The sequence below is a fragment of the Cebus imitator genome, unplaced genomic scaffold (assembly GCF_001604975.1).
Source record: "Cebus imitator isolate Cc_AM_T3 unplaced genomic scaffold, Cebus_imitator-1.0 Scaffold306, whole genome shotgun sequence".
Classification (NCBI taxonomy): Eukaryota; Metazoa; Chordata; class Mammalia; order Primates; family Cebidae; genus Cebus; species Cebus imitator.
This window is the reverse complement of record NW_016107621.1, coordinates 1,221,710-1,235,152: the sequence shown is the minus strand read 5'-3', so window position 1 is coordinate 1,235,152 and position 13,443 is coordinate 1,221,710. Positions and strand designations below refer to the sequence as shown.

The following is a 13,443-nucleotide window of genomic DNA, read 5'->3' as shown; positions in this document are numbered from 1 at the left end:
AAAATCCATTCGTTATTCTTTCTATAAAAATCCTTCACTCTATTGTCTATACATCTGTCAATTAACTTTCTATTTATTCATCTATCCGTCATTCCATCTATTCATTAGTGCTTCCATCATTCATACATCTATCATTCTTTCCACCCACCCTCCAACCGTTATCCATCTATCTCAAACCATCCACCCATCTATTAAGTCATCCGTCCATCCATCCATCCATTATTCCAGTCATAAACTCTTCCTTCCATTCATCAATGAAGCAAAATAATTTCATTAGATCTAATGCATTGCTATAAGACTCTCATCAGTCCACACATTTGGTAATTTCTAAATGTTTCTTACTACACGGTAACTCCTTTTGTGTAGGTACATCGATGTACAAGAGTGAGCTTCTGTGTACACATATGTATATGTGTCCAGAGAATACAAGTATTATATAGAAAATAGAATTAATATCCCCATTCCAGGGCACCCTGTGGCACTCTATCCATACATCCCTCCACATTGCTAGGCATTCACTCAGTTATTATTATTTTTTTTAAATTTATACAGGTCTACCTCTCTTTCCTATAAGAAACACTCTGTGATCTCCCCTTACCATTCCTAGACTGATTCCCTTTTACTCTACCTCAATCTGGACTTTCCTTATTTTTGAGGATCCTGCAGGGAGGGAACCTTTCTCTCTTAAATGAGCCTTGAAGGTTGGGAGTGGCTTCCCTGACAGCAGAGTCTAGAGCTTTCATAATCTGTCCCCATCACTGTCTAGCACAGAGTTGAACATGGGAGGGGAGGGGAGGCAGAAGCCTGAGACTGAGATCCTGGCAGGTGTGGTTATGTCCAATGGAGACCGATGGAAGAGTCTCCGACGCTTCTCCCTGACCATCCTTCGGGACTTTGGGATGGGAAAACGGAGCATTGAGGAGCGAATTCAGGAGGAGGCCGGCTACCTACTGGAGGAGTTCCGGAAGACCAAGGGTATGGGGGTCACAAGGGGAAGGGCTACTGGGTGACTGGGTGGTTATGAAGTGCTCAGTCATGAGAATGGGCTTTGGTGGGAGAAAGCTCTGGAATGGGAGAAGAGGGAAAATATTAAGAATCCACCGAGATTTCTGGCCAGCTCCCATATTAAGAGTTTGCATGAGCTGGGCATGTGGCTGGCACACGCTGTATGTAGTGCCAGCTGCTTTGGGGGCTGATGTGGGAGGTTGCTTGAGCCCAGGAGTTCAAGGCTGCAGTGAGCTGTGATCATGCCACTGTACTTCACTATGGGAGACGGGAGACAGTAAGATTGTCTCTTTAAAAAAAAAAAAAAAAAAAAAAAAAAAACAGCCAGGCTCAGTGGCTCATGCCTGTAATCCCAGAATTTTGGGAGGCCGAGGCGGGCAGACCACGAGGTCGGGAGTTCGAGACCAGCCTGGCCAACAAGGTGAAACCCCGTGTCTGCTAAAAATACAAAAATTAGCTGGGCGTGGTGGCACATGCCTGTAATCCCAACTAATTGGGAGGCTGAGGCAGGAGAGTTGTTTGAACCCAGGAGGCCGAGGTTGCAGTGAGCTGTGATTGTGCCACTGCACTCCAGCCTGGGCAACAGAACGAGAGTCCATCTCAAAACAAACAAACAAAACAAAACAAACAGTTAACATGGAAGACCCTTAGAGACCACTTATCTAGAAACTTTAGTCAGTGGATCTCAAGGGGTCTGTGAGCTCTTGATATCCTAAGCAGATTTCGGTGACATGTGACTTCATGACTTTTCTTGAAGACAGGGTCAAATTTCATTACATTTGTATATTTGTATTGTGGTTAAAAAAAAATACGTAACATAAAATTTACCAGGTTCACCATTTTAAGTGTCCAGTTCAGTAGTGTTAAGTATATTTATGTTGTTGTGAAAAAAAATCTTTTGAACTTCATTTTGCAAATCTGAAGCTCTATAATCGTTTCATTATGTTTTTAAAGGAGTTCAGTCCCACCAAAAAATAAGGTTTGGAAACACTGGGGTCTACAGAGAAAAGACTTAGAGAGAAAAAAAAAAATAGATAAGAGGTAGAAATAGAGACACATTTTCTCTGCATCAGAGGATCCTTGTCTGTTCTACATGGGTGATTAACAGCATCTACCTAAAAGCTTCAAATGCTTGTGTAGTCCGGAAATTATTCATAAAATTGTGTATTTGTGAATATGTACATTATTCTTGAGAAATTGTTCCCAGATTTACTGATCTTGTTTTTCAGAAGGTGTAGGTGAGGCCAAGGGAAGGATTTTTTTAATTGCCCAAATGAAATCATCAGTAGAGCTAGACAGAATTCAGAAACTTTTATAATGTGTCACTTACCCCACTTTCCCCCAAATATGTAAGTCTCTAACATCAATGCATTTAAGTAATAATAATACAAAATAATGATTAAGCGCAACTGTGCTTACTATATGCCAGGCATTGTGCTAATTATTTTATGGATAATGATATTGAAGCCTCACGAACCAATGAAATGGTTCCTAAACCAATTTGCAGATTGGCCAATCTAGACCCAAAACACAACAACACAGTTACACATGCAATAAGTAGTAGAGCTGGGACTCAGATGCGGGACTGTGATTCCACACCCCATATTCATGATCATCGCCTCCAACATAAACAATTTCCACTGCCCAGGTGCCCCCATCGACCCCACCTTCTTTCTGAGCCGCAGCGTCTCCAACATCATCAGTTCCATTGTCTTTGGAAGTCGCTTCGACTATGAGGACAAGCAGTTCTTGAAACTGTTGCAGTTGGTCAACGAGTGTTTCAGTGAGATGAGCACTCCCTGGACACAGGTGCCCACCCAGCCACCTCTCTGCCCACGCACCAGCCCCAGTTAACTAAGCACCTTCCTATACCCCACTCGATCCTCCCCACACCCCTGGGAGGTGAGTACAGTAGTTCTCCTCATTGCTGGGGGAAATGTTCAAGACCCCCAGTCGATGCCTCAAGCCATGGATAGTACCGAATTCCATAGATACTGCTTTTCTGAAATATACGTGTCATGATAAAATTTAATTTATAAATTGAGTGCAATAAGAGACTGGCATTCATAAGCAGTAAAATAGAACAATTATAACAATATAGTCTTAAAAAGTTATATGAATGTACTCTTTCTCTCTCAAAATATTGTATGTAATATTTTTAGACTGCAGCTGGCTGCACGCAACTGAAATGGTGGGAGGCAAAACCGGGGTTAGGGGGGAACTACTGTCTCAATATGACCCAACTTCCAGGAAACAAAAGGGCCTCACCTGATTCTTAGACCCAGCACTGGACTTTGAGCCCAGCTGTCCAACTCCAGACTCAGCCCATGCTGGCCCCTGGCGCCCATGTCTGACAAAGCCCCCTTGCCTATTCCCACAGCTATATGGCATGTACTCTGGAGTCATGCAGTATTTGCCAGGAAGACACCATCACACCTACTACTTGGTAGAAGAGCTCAAGGACTTCATTGCCTCCAGGGTCAAGATCAATGAAGCAGCCTTTGACTACCAAAACCCCCGGGACTTCATTGACTGCTTTCTCATCAAGATGCGCCAGGTACCTCCTCTTCTTCCCCTGGTCCTTTTCTCTCATCTTCTCAACCTCTAGTCCCTGCAACTGTAAATAAACCAATCTGCAGACATTGAGGACAAAAACAAACAAGCAAAGAAGCATTATTTCACAGGATTGACTTTTATCTATAGATGACTGTAGAAATGGTAAAAGTATAAACTGTTACGGCTTTATAGATGAATGTAGAAACCGTAGACGTATACGCTGTTACAGCTTTAAAACAGACTTTGAATCTAGACATTTTAGGAACTTGGAAACTTAAAGTCTTACACCTTATACATGCCAGAGGAGACTTACAACTCCAGTCTTGAGTCTTAGAATTTCAGAAACGTAGAAGCTTAAAGTTTTTAAATGTAAGACTAAACATTTAAGACTGAAATGTTTGAAGTTAAATATTTAAACTTAAATGTTTAAAGTCTTAGAGATAGAGAAATTTAGCAGTTAATACTTCTGTATCATCATTTCCTAGAGTTTTATACATTTGTAAGTTTATATTTTTATGTTATTGAAACTTTGCCCTTGGAAATTTAAATTTTATACCCTAATGTATCCTAATGTCCCTCCACGTTCAAATCTTACAAGGTACCCCACATTCTTCTCCTCCCCTCCTCCCTGTTATTCACCCCATCCCATCCTTCTGGCTTCTGCCTTGCTGTTCCTCTAACACACAGGCATGTTCCTGCCATAGGACCTTTGCTCTGACTGTGTCCTCTCCCAGACACGATTGGTTTACCCACCTGTTGTCTCCCTATACAACAGACAATAAAGACAATAAGAAAATAAGACAATAGGTCAGGTGCAGTGGCTCACGCCTGTAATCCCAGCACTTTGGGAGACCGAGGTGGGCATATCAACTGAGGTCAGAAGTTCAAGACCATGCTGGCCAGCAAGGTGAAACCTCATCTGTACTAAAGACACACACACAAAAGAAATTAGCTAGGTGTGGTGGCAGGTACCTGTAACCCCAGCTACTTGGGAGGTTGAGGCAGGAGAATCGTTTGAACCTGGGAGGTAGAGCTTGCAGTGAGCTGGGATCATGTGACTGCACTCCAGCCTGAGCAACAGAATGAGACTCTGTAAAAAAAAAAAAAAAAAAAAAGGATAATAAAGACAGAAGCAGTAACTCTGTTCACTATCCCCTCACTCTCAGGATAAAAATAATCCTCATACAGAATTCAACCTCAAGAACTTGGTCCTCACCACTCTGAACCTCTTCTTTGCTGGCACGGAGACCGTGAGTTCTACCTTGCGCTATGGATTCTTGCTGTTAATGAAGCATCCTGAAGTGGAAGGTGAGTCTACCCTGAGCTGCCTGTCTGGTAACTCCGACCCCAACATAAAGAAGACATCATCTTGAAAATCTAGAATCCCACGGCCTCAGATTCTTCACCCTTAAGGACTTCAGGACATGGAAACACGAAATCAGGACATGGAAACACGAAATCCCTGACTTTTGGAGGTCATTTAATTTCATCTCCTACTTGGCCTGTGGCTGTTGTAACAAATTACCAGAAACTTAGTTGTCTAAAGCAACACAAATTTATTATCCTTCTGTTCTGAATTTCAGAAGTTCAAATAGGCTTTCACTAGGCCAACACCAACGGACCATCTGATTTTCTGCCTTTTCCGGGTGTTAAAGCCATACTCCTTGTAATCTCGGGTTCACGACTCTGTCCTCCATCTTCAAAGCCAGTAGCGTAGCATCTTTAAACCTCTATTTGCTTCTGGAATCACATCTTATTCTCTTTCTTTTTTTTCAAGACAGAGTCTTGCTGTGTTGCCCAGGCTGTGATGCGGCGGCATGATCTCAGCTCACGCAGCCTCCGCCTCCCAGGTTCAAGCAATTCTCCTTCCTCAGCCTCCTGAGTTGCTGGGATTACAGGCATGTGCCACCATACCCAGCTAATTTTTGTATTTTTATTAGAGATGGGGTATCGCCATGTTGGCCAGGCTGGTCTTGAACTCCTGACCTCAGGTAATCCATCGTTGGCCTCCCAAATTGCTGAGATTACAGGTGCGAGCCACTTGCGCCCGGCCTCACATCTTTTTCTCTAACTCTTATTCTCCTGCCTCTCTCTTAAACAGACACACAGTATTACAATGAGGGCCAATCTCAATAACCGAGGTTAATCTTTTTGTCTCAAGATTCTTAATTTGCTGGCATGTTCAGAGTCTCTCTTGTCTTTTTGTTACCCTTATGTACATAGCCTTCCAGGCATTAGGTTTTAGAGACTGGGAGGTGGATATCTTTGATGGCCATTATAGAGGAGAAGACAAATAGAATTCATCTCCCATAAATTATGATCTGGTCCAGTAGGGTAACTTTAGTAATGAGGAATTCATTAAGGAACTCCTGCTTAAGGAAAATTTTCAATTTTGGCCCCTCTCCTTAATAATGTAACAAAACAAGCCAAAGGGTTTCTCCTGGTACAGATGAGAGACACCAACACACTTCTACTCAAGCGCCTGTAGCCTCACCTCCATTGTCTGAGTTGTCTTTCACTGGCCTAAATAACCAAGCTGGGTGCAGTGGCTCACGCCTGTATTCCCAGCACTTTGGGAGGCAGAGGCAGGCAGATCACTTAAGGCTGGGACTTTAAGACCAGTCTGGCCAAATGGTGAAACCCTTTCTCTACTAAAAATGCAAAAATCAGCCAGGTGTGTGGTAGCACACACCTGTAATCCCAGCTACTTGGGAGGCTGAGGAATGAGGATTGTTTGAGCCCAGGAGGCAGAGGCTGCAGTGAGCCAAGATTGTACCACTGCACTCCAGCCTGGGTAGCAGAGTAAGACTCTGTCTCAAAAAAAAAAAAACGAAAAACAAAAAAACCAAATATTTATTAGCTGCTTCTATGTGCCAGGAACTGTCCTAGTTCTTCACACACCAGACGTTATACAATGTTTCAACTCTATGACCATGTCCGATTATTGCACTTATTTTGAAGATGACAAAACAGAAGTTCAGAAGATGAAGTCACTCATTTCTCAATTGCAAAGATAGATAAACGCCACCAGTGGTGATCTTAATCACATAACAGCTTGTCATTTGTGTCAATCCTGTCCCGGTCACCTAGCTTGCCTCTTTCCCATTATGTGAAAAATCCACGTTTGAAAGTCAAGCTGGGACCATGGCTTTTTGGTGCTTTTAAGTAAAGACCAAACGTCCTGGCAGTGTTCCCAACTCCAGCCTGCCTGTCTCTCTCCCGATGTCCGATGAGTAATTGGGCACCGCCAGTGTGTCCATTGTTAAGCTAAAGAGGCGACCAAACATGCGTGGCTTGCATCTGAGATCTCTTTCTGCTGGGGCTAGGAAAGTGTGATTCGCCCTGGCTTCCCTAACAAAAACACCTCTTGTCCTTCCCTGTGCCGTTCTCTGCTATATTTTCTGACCCCGTCCAGCTAAGATCCACGAAGAGATTAACCAGGTAATTGGACCACACCGACTCCCACGTGTGGAAGACCGGGTCAAGATGCCCTACACAGACGCCGTCATCCATGAAATACAGAGACTGTTAGACATCGTGCCCATGGGTGTCCCCCACACCGTCACCCGGGACACTCAGTTTCGAGGCTACCTTCTGCCCAAGGTGGGGTTGCCCCCTCATTGCCTCCCTTCCACTGAGCTCCTCTCTTCCCCTGATTCCCTACCCCTGTAGTCCAACACTAATTTCTCCCAACTGCCTCCATTTTCACTGCAGGGCACAAATGTATTTGCCCTGCTTGGCTCTGTCCTCAAAGACCCCAAATACTTCCGCTATCCAGATGCCTTCTATCCCCAGCACTTCCTGGATGAGAAGGGGCGCTTCAAGAAGAATGAAGCCTTTGTGCCTTTTTCCTCTGGTAGGTTTCTCCGGTCTGACTTCCCCAGGCATGTGCTAAATCCACCCCCCCAGCCACTGGTCTCTGTTTGAAGTTCAAGTCACAATGTGAATTTGAAGGTTACATCATAGAAACATAACATTTTAGAATCCCTGAATTAGTAAATATTACAATGATTGACTCTGATCATTAGAAAGAAAAAAAGGACATGAATAACACTAGCCAGGGCATAAATCCACTGGCTGTTAAGAACAAAATAAGACATATTTTCTATTTTTCCAGACAGTCTCTGAACCTTTGCCGTTGACCTACGAAAGTGGCCGTAGACAACGTAAAAATAAACGAGCCTGTGTGTGAGTTTGAAAAACTATTTACGGACACTGAAATCCGAACTTTGTTTCATCTTCACATATCGCAAAAGAGTCTTTTTTTTTTTCCCAATCATTTTCTTTTTTGTTTGTTTTCCCAACCATTTTTAAATGCCGAAAGCATTCCTAGTTTGCAGGCTGTATGAACACAAGCAGGAGGGCAGATTTGCCCAACAGACAGTCATTTGCCTGCCCACAGCATAAAATCTTCATGCAGCAGCATTTTAAGCGTATGTTGGCGGGGCTCAGTGGCCCACACCTGGAATCCCAGCACTTTGGGAGGCTGAGGCAGGTGGATCACTTGAGGCTAGTAGTTCGAGACCAGCCTGGCCAACATGGTGAAACCATGTCTCTACTAAAAATACAAAAATTAGCCAGGTGTGGTGGCGTGCGCCTGTAGTCCCAGCTACTTGGGCGGCTGAGGCACAAAAATCACTTGAACCCAGGAGGCGAGGTTGTAGTGAGCGGAGATCATGCCACTGCACTCCAGCCCGGGCGACAGAGCAAGACCCTGTCTCAAACAAACAAACACCAACAACAAAAAGTGTCTGTCGTTTGGAACCTGGAGTCAGGGCAGTGGTTGGAAACCTGGACTCCACTTCACCTTTTTGAATTGCTGGGGCCTTGGGTGAGTCACTTCAGCCCACATCTGTGAAACAGGGATTAATCCTTCCAAATGACTGGAAGAGTGGCTTACAAACAGTCAGTGTTACTAAGGGTGAGTTTTCACTTTTTTTTTTTTTTTTTTTTTTGAGACAGAGTTTCACTCTTGTTACCCAGGCTGGAGTGCAATGGCGCGATCTCGGCTCACCACAACCTCCGCCTCCTGGGTTCAGGCAATTCTCCTGCCTCAGCCTCCTGAGTAGCTGGGATTACAGGCACGCGCCACCATGCCCAGCTGATTTTTTGTAGTTTTAGTAGAGACGGGGTTTCACCATGTTGACCAGGATGGTCTCGATCTCTTGACTTCGTGATCCACCCGCCTCGGCCTCCCAAAGTGCTGGGATTACAGGCGTGAGCCACTGCGCCTGGCCGAGTTTTCACTTTTTTTTCTCACCAGTGTCTGGCACCTAATAGGCGTTGGACAAACCCTTGAGGAATTGAAATAAACACAACCTTGAAACTCATGGATCCGTTAGACCCATTCCCTCTTGGAATGGGGTGGAATCCCAGACATCAGAGAAGTAACAGGTCCTGGCTGAGCACTAGCTATAGGCACCCACTAAGCCTGTGTAACACCCCTTTATAAAGCGGGCTCAGTCATGAGCTCTGATGTTCATGAGACATGCTAAGGCTCAGTGGGGCGGTCAGTTCCAACACCCCGCCACCCCCATGACCTGTGCAGGTGTGACCCTTCCTTCTGCCCTCCCCTGTGCCTGCAGGAAAGCGCATCTGCCTGGGTGAGGGCATGGCCCGCATGGAACTCTTTCTCTACTTCATCTTCATCCTTCAGAACTTCTCTCTGCGCTCACTGGTGCCGCCTGCAGACATCAATATCACCCCCAAGCTCTCAGGCTTTGGCAACATTCCCCCGACCTATAAACTCTGCCTCGTGGCCCGCTGAGCGCCACCTCCTGTGGGGCAAGGAGGAAGCAGCGAAGAATGCAGCTCTCCTCTCGTGTTCAGGAGCACCCCCCTCTTCTTCGTCTTAGTAATCCTGGCAGCACCCCTAAGAGAAGGCACTATGATTACAGAGTCAGCCAGGCTCACCTGAGAATGTATAGCTGTGTGTCTGCCCCTCCGCTAGAAGAGCAATGCCCTGTGCAAGATGTGCACCTCTGCCTGTAGGCTTCCTGGTCGCATGGTCGACACCGCTTAGGTTTCCGGCTGCATCAAATTCTTACTGTAGACCCGGTGTCTTCATGTTGTTCCTTTTTTTTTCTCTAAAGATCAGTATGTTAACATGTTGTTCCTTTTTGTGTGTGCTCTGATTTTGACCAAAATGTAGTCTCAAATCCTTTCTCCTTGCTCCTCATCTTTACCCACCAGCCCCCAAAAAGTCAACAAAGACCTCACATCTGTTGAGTGCAGCGAGTGTATTGTGTATTGTGTGTGACAGCGATGTAGGGCACAGCAAACGGCTTGAAATGCCTTTCTTGGCTTCCTTGTTATTGGAGGTAGTTTCTGCCAGCTCGCCTCCGGTGACTTCCCCTGCGTAAATGCCCCGTCCTCACTCATCTTGCTGACTCATCACCTTTCTTCCTTTCTGGTTGCTCTCAGCACAACTCCCAATCCCAAATACTCCCCAGTCTGTTTGTTTGGAGAAGGAGTCTCACTCTGTGGCCCAGGCCGGAATGCAGTGGCACAATCTCGGCTCACTGCCAGCTCCGCCTCCCGGGTTCAAGCGATTTTCATGCCTCAGCCTCCTGAGTAGCTGAGATTACAGGCACGTGCCACTGCACCTGGCTAATTTTTGTAATTTAAGTAGAGATGGGGTTTTAGCATGTTGCCCAGGCTGGTCTCGAACTTCTGACCTCAAGTGATCCACCCGCCTTGGCCTCCCAAAGTGCTGGGATTACAGGCATGAGCCACCATGCTCGGCCTCCCCAGTCTGTTTTTGAGGATGGCTCAGTTGTTCTCAGCTTCTATCATTCCCTTTCCAAACTCCATCATCAACTGACAAAAACATTCCCTCTTTTTCATTTATTCAGCCTATATTTATTGAATGCCCAACAAGTGCCAGCATAGTCTTCAGGGACTTGGGATCCATCAGTAAGCAAAACAGACAAAAACTCCTGTCTTCAAGGAGCTTACATTCTAGTAGGGGAGGTAGAAAAGAAAGCTCACATGTAATAATTATGCAAATGATATACTGCATTAAAAAAGCAAAGCTGGGCTGGGTGCAGTGGCTCATGCCTGTAATCCCAGCATTTTGGGAGGCTGAGGTGGGTAGATCACCTGAGGTCAGGAGCTCGAGACCAGCCTAGCCAAGATGGTGAAACATGTCTCTACTAAAAATACAAAAATTAGCGGGCATGGTGGCAGGCACCTGTAATCCTCAGGAGTTGAGGCAGGAGAATTGCTTGAACCTGAGGGGCGGAGGTTGCAGTGAGCAGAGATTGAGGCAGGAGAATCGCTTGAACTACTCAGGAGGTTGAGGCAGGAGAATCGCTTGAACCTGAGAGGCGGAGGTTGAGGCAGGAGAATTGCTTGAACCTGAGAGGCAGAGTTTGAGGCAGGAGAATTGCTTGAACCTGAGAGGTGGAGGTGCAGTGAGCCGAGATCCAGCCATTACATTCCAGCCTGGGCAAAAAGAGTGAGACTTCATTTCAAAAAAAAGAAAGAAAGAAAGAAAAAGAAAAAGAAAAGCAAAGCTGGTAAGTGGGATATGCATTCTGTGATTGGAATTGTCAGTGGATGGTGAGGGGTAGTTTCACAAGGCGGTGGAGCAGCACGCTGCGAAGAGATAACTGAGAAGGTAGTGTTCTGGCAGAATGATTAAAAACAGCAGAGTCCTAAGGCAGGAGGCTGTGTGCATCCAGGAATCCACAGGGAGCAGGTATTGCTGGCTTGGAGGGGGAAGACGGAGTAGGAGTGAAGGAAACGAGGCCAGGGAGGTGATGAGGGCCAGTGGGCAGACTGTGCGGGGTCTCGTGGTCCCAGGTAAGGTCCTGGCTGTTACCCTGAGAGTGATCAAGGTCTTTGGAGGGATGGTGAGCAGAGGGTGACGTGTACTGACAAACTTTACAGGCTCACACTAGCTGTCATATGATGGATACAAAAGCAAAGACCTGTTAGCAGGCTACTGCAACTGGTGATGTTGACTCAGACCCAGCAGCAGCTGTGGAGCTGGGGAGAAGATGGCAGATTTGGAGTCTATTTCACTGCCTGAGTTGGTGGGGTTTATTACCGTGTTGTGTGTGAAAGAGAGAGTTCAGGCAGGAGTCCAAGGAGAGCACCTCATCTTTGATCATCTCTTCTTCAACCTTTCACCTCCAGGGAACCTCAGGACCCATAACAGTCAGGGTTGGTTGGTTGGTTTGCTTTTTGAGACAGAGTCTCATTCTCTTGCCCAGGCTGGAGTGCAGTGATATGATCTCGGCTCACTGCAACCTCTGCCTCCCGGGTTCAAGTGATTCTCCTGCCTCAGCCCCCTGAAGTAGCTGAGATTACAGGTGTGTGCCACCACACCTGGCTAATTTTTGTACTTTTAGTAGAAATGGGAGTTCACCATATTGGCCAGGCTGGTCTTGAACTCCTGACCCCAGGTGATCCACTTGCCTCAGTCTCCCGAAGTGCTGGGATTACAGGCATGAGCCACTGTGCCGGCCAGGGTTCCTATTTTTAAGCAATATAAAGTGGTTTTCGTTGCTTTAAATAGAAAGGCTGTTAGCTCCTGGAAGGTGATTGTTTAGCTCACAAAATTAACAGCAATTCTGGAAAAACAGGGTAAGAATGTGAGTAGGAAAAAGAGGCTGTGGTAGGGGACCACCAGCCCAGGTAATGTCCAAAGCTACTTGGTAGTAACTGCTGCCACACCACCCCTTTCCTGGGTGCTGGACACCTGACCCACCCCCCGGGTACTGCCATGGGACTCTAGACTCATCGATGCCACTGGAGACAATTTCCTGATTGTGTCTGTGTTTCTGTCGCACATCTTCATGATTAAGAGTTCCAGACATCTAGCCACACATTAAAGCCGTAGGTTTCAAGGTGAGGTGAGGCAGAATGAATAACTCCTTCAGCTGTTATAGTGGGCCTAGGCAGACTTGCCTCTGATCAAGAGCCACGCAGTAGGAGGTACTTAGAAAATCAGAAAAGAGTTTTGAGACTGCGTGTGTAATAAACAATAAATGCAGCCAGGCACGGTGGCTCACGCCTGTAATCCCAGCACTTTGGGAGGCCAAGGTGGGCAGATCACTTGAGGCCAGGAGTTCGAGACCAGCCTGGCCAACCAGTGAAACGCCAGTCTCTACTAAAAATAGAAAAAAATTAGCCAAGTGTGGTGGTGCATGCCTGTAATCCCAGCTACTTGGGAGGCTGGGGCATGAGAATCACTTGAACCCGGGAGGCGGAGGTTGCAGTGAACCAAGATGGTGCCACTGCACTCCAGCCTGGGCAACACAGTGAGACTCTGTCTCAAAACAAACAACAATAAATGCCATTATGTACATTATGTGAATTAGATCCTCTGGGAAGCTGAGACTTAGATGGAGTTAGGGATCTGTCATTTTATTGGAGGGAGGGGGGTAATGCCTGTGAAAGACAAAAAAAGGAAGGAAGCAGATGACACTGATAGCAGAAAATTCTCCAGACCAGGATGCAGATCCAACACTTGTGAAAGAAAACAAGGGAGGAGCACTTTGGGAGGCAGAGGTGGGCGGATCACAAGGTCAGGAGTTCGAGACCAGCCTGGCCAACATGGTAAAATCCCATCTCTGCCAAAAAAATACAAAAACTACCTGAGCGTAGTGGCAAGCACCTGTAATCCCAGTTACTTGGGAGGCTGAAGCAGGAGAATTGCTTGAACCCGTGAGGCGGAGGTTGCAGCGAGCTGAGATCGTACCGCTGCACTCCAGCCTGAGCAACAGAACAAGACTCCATCTCAAAAAAAATAAATAAATAAATAAAAATGAAGGGAGGAAGGATGATTGGACAGGGGCAGACCAAGACCACCAGGCAGAGATAACAGACCCCAAATCTGGAGAAAATTGTTGCTAGGGATGGCTTAGGTTGGGC

At 46.1% G+C, this 13,443-nt stretch overlaps 1 protein-coding gene across 4 annotated transcripts in view; it reads left to right on the top strand.

The window, feature by feature from the left end:
* CYP2G2 (cytochrome P450 family 2 subfamily G member 2) overlaps window positions 1-9,963 on the top strand; it is an 18,510-nt gene extending 8,547 nt beyond the window's left edge. For 2 of the 4 annotated variants that reach the window (XM_037729445.1, XM_017502963.2), the window contains 6 exons: window positions 2,654-2,814; window positions 3,386-3,562; window positions 4,728-4,869; window positions 6,977-7,164; window positions 7,276-7,417; window positions 9,147-9,724. In XM_037729445.1, the coding sequence (XP_037585373.1) occupies window positions 2,654-2,814; window positions 3,386-3,562; window positions 4,728-4,869; window positions 6,977-7,164; window positions 7,276-7,417; window positions 9,147-9,328 (992 nt within the window). In that variant the 3' untranslated portion in view covers window positions 9,329-9,724. Of the gene's footprint in view, window positions 1-825; window positions 976-2,653; window positions 2,815-3,385; window positions 3,563-4,727; window positions 4,870-6,976; window positions 7,165-7,275; window positions 7,418-9,146; window positions 9,725-9,750 lie in introns of those variants that run through there. The other 2 variants (XM_017502966.2, XM_017502965.2) reach the window with 2 other exon arrangements.
* The last annotated feature ends 3,480 nt before the right edge of the window (window positions 9,964-13,443 follow it).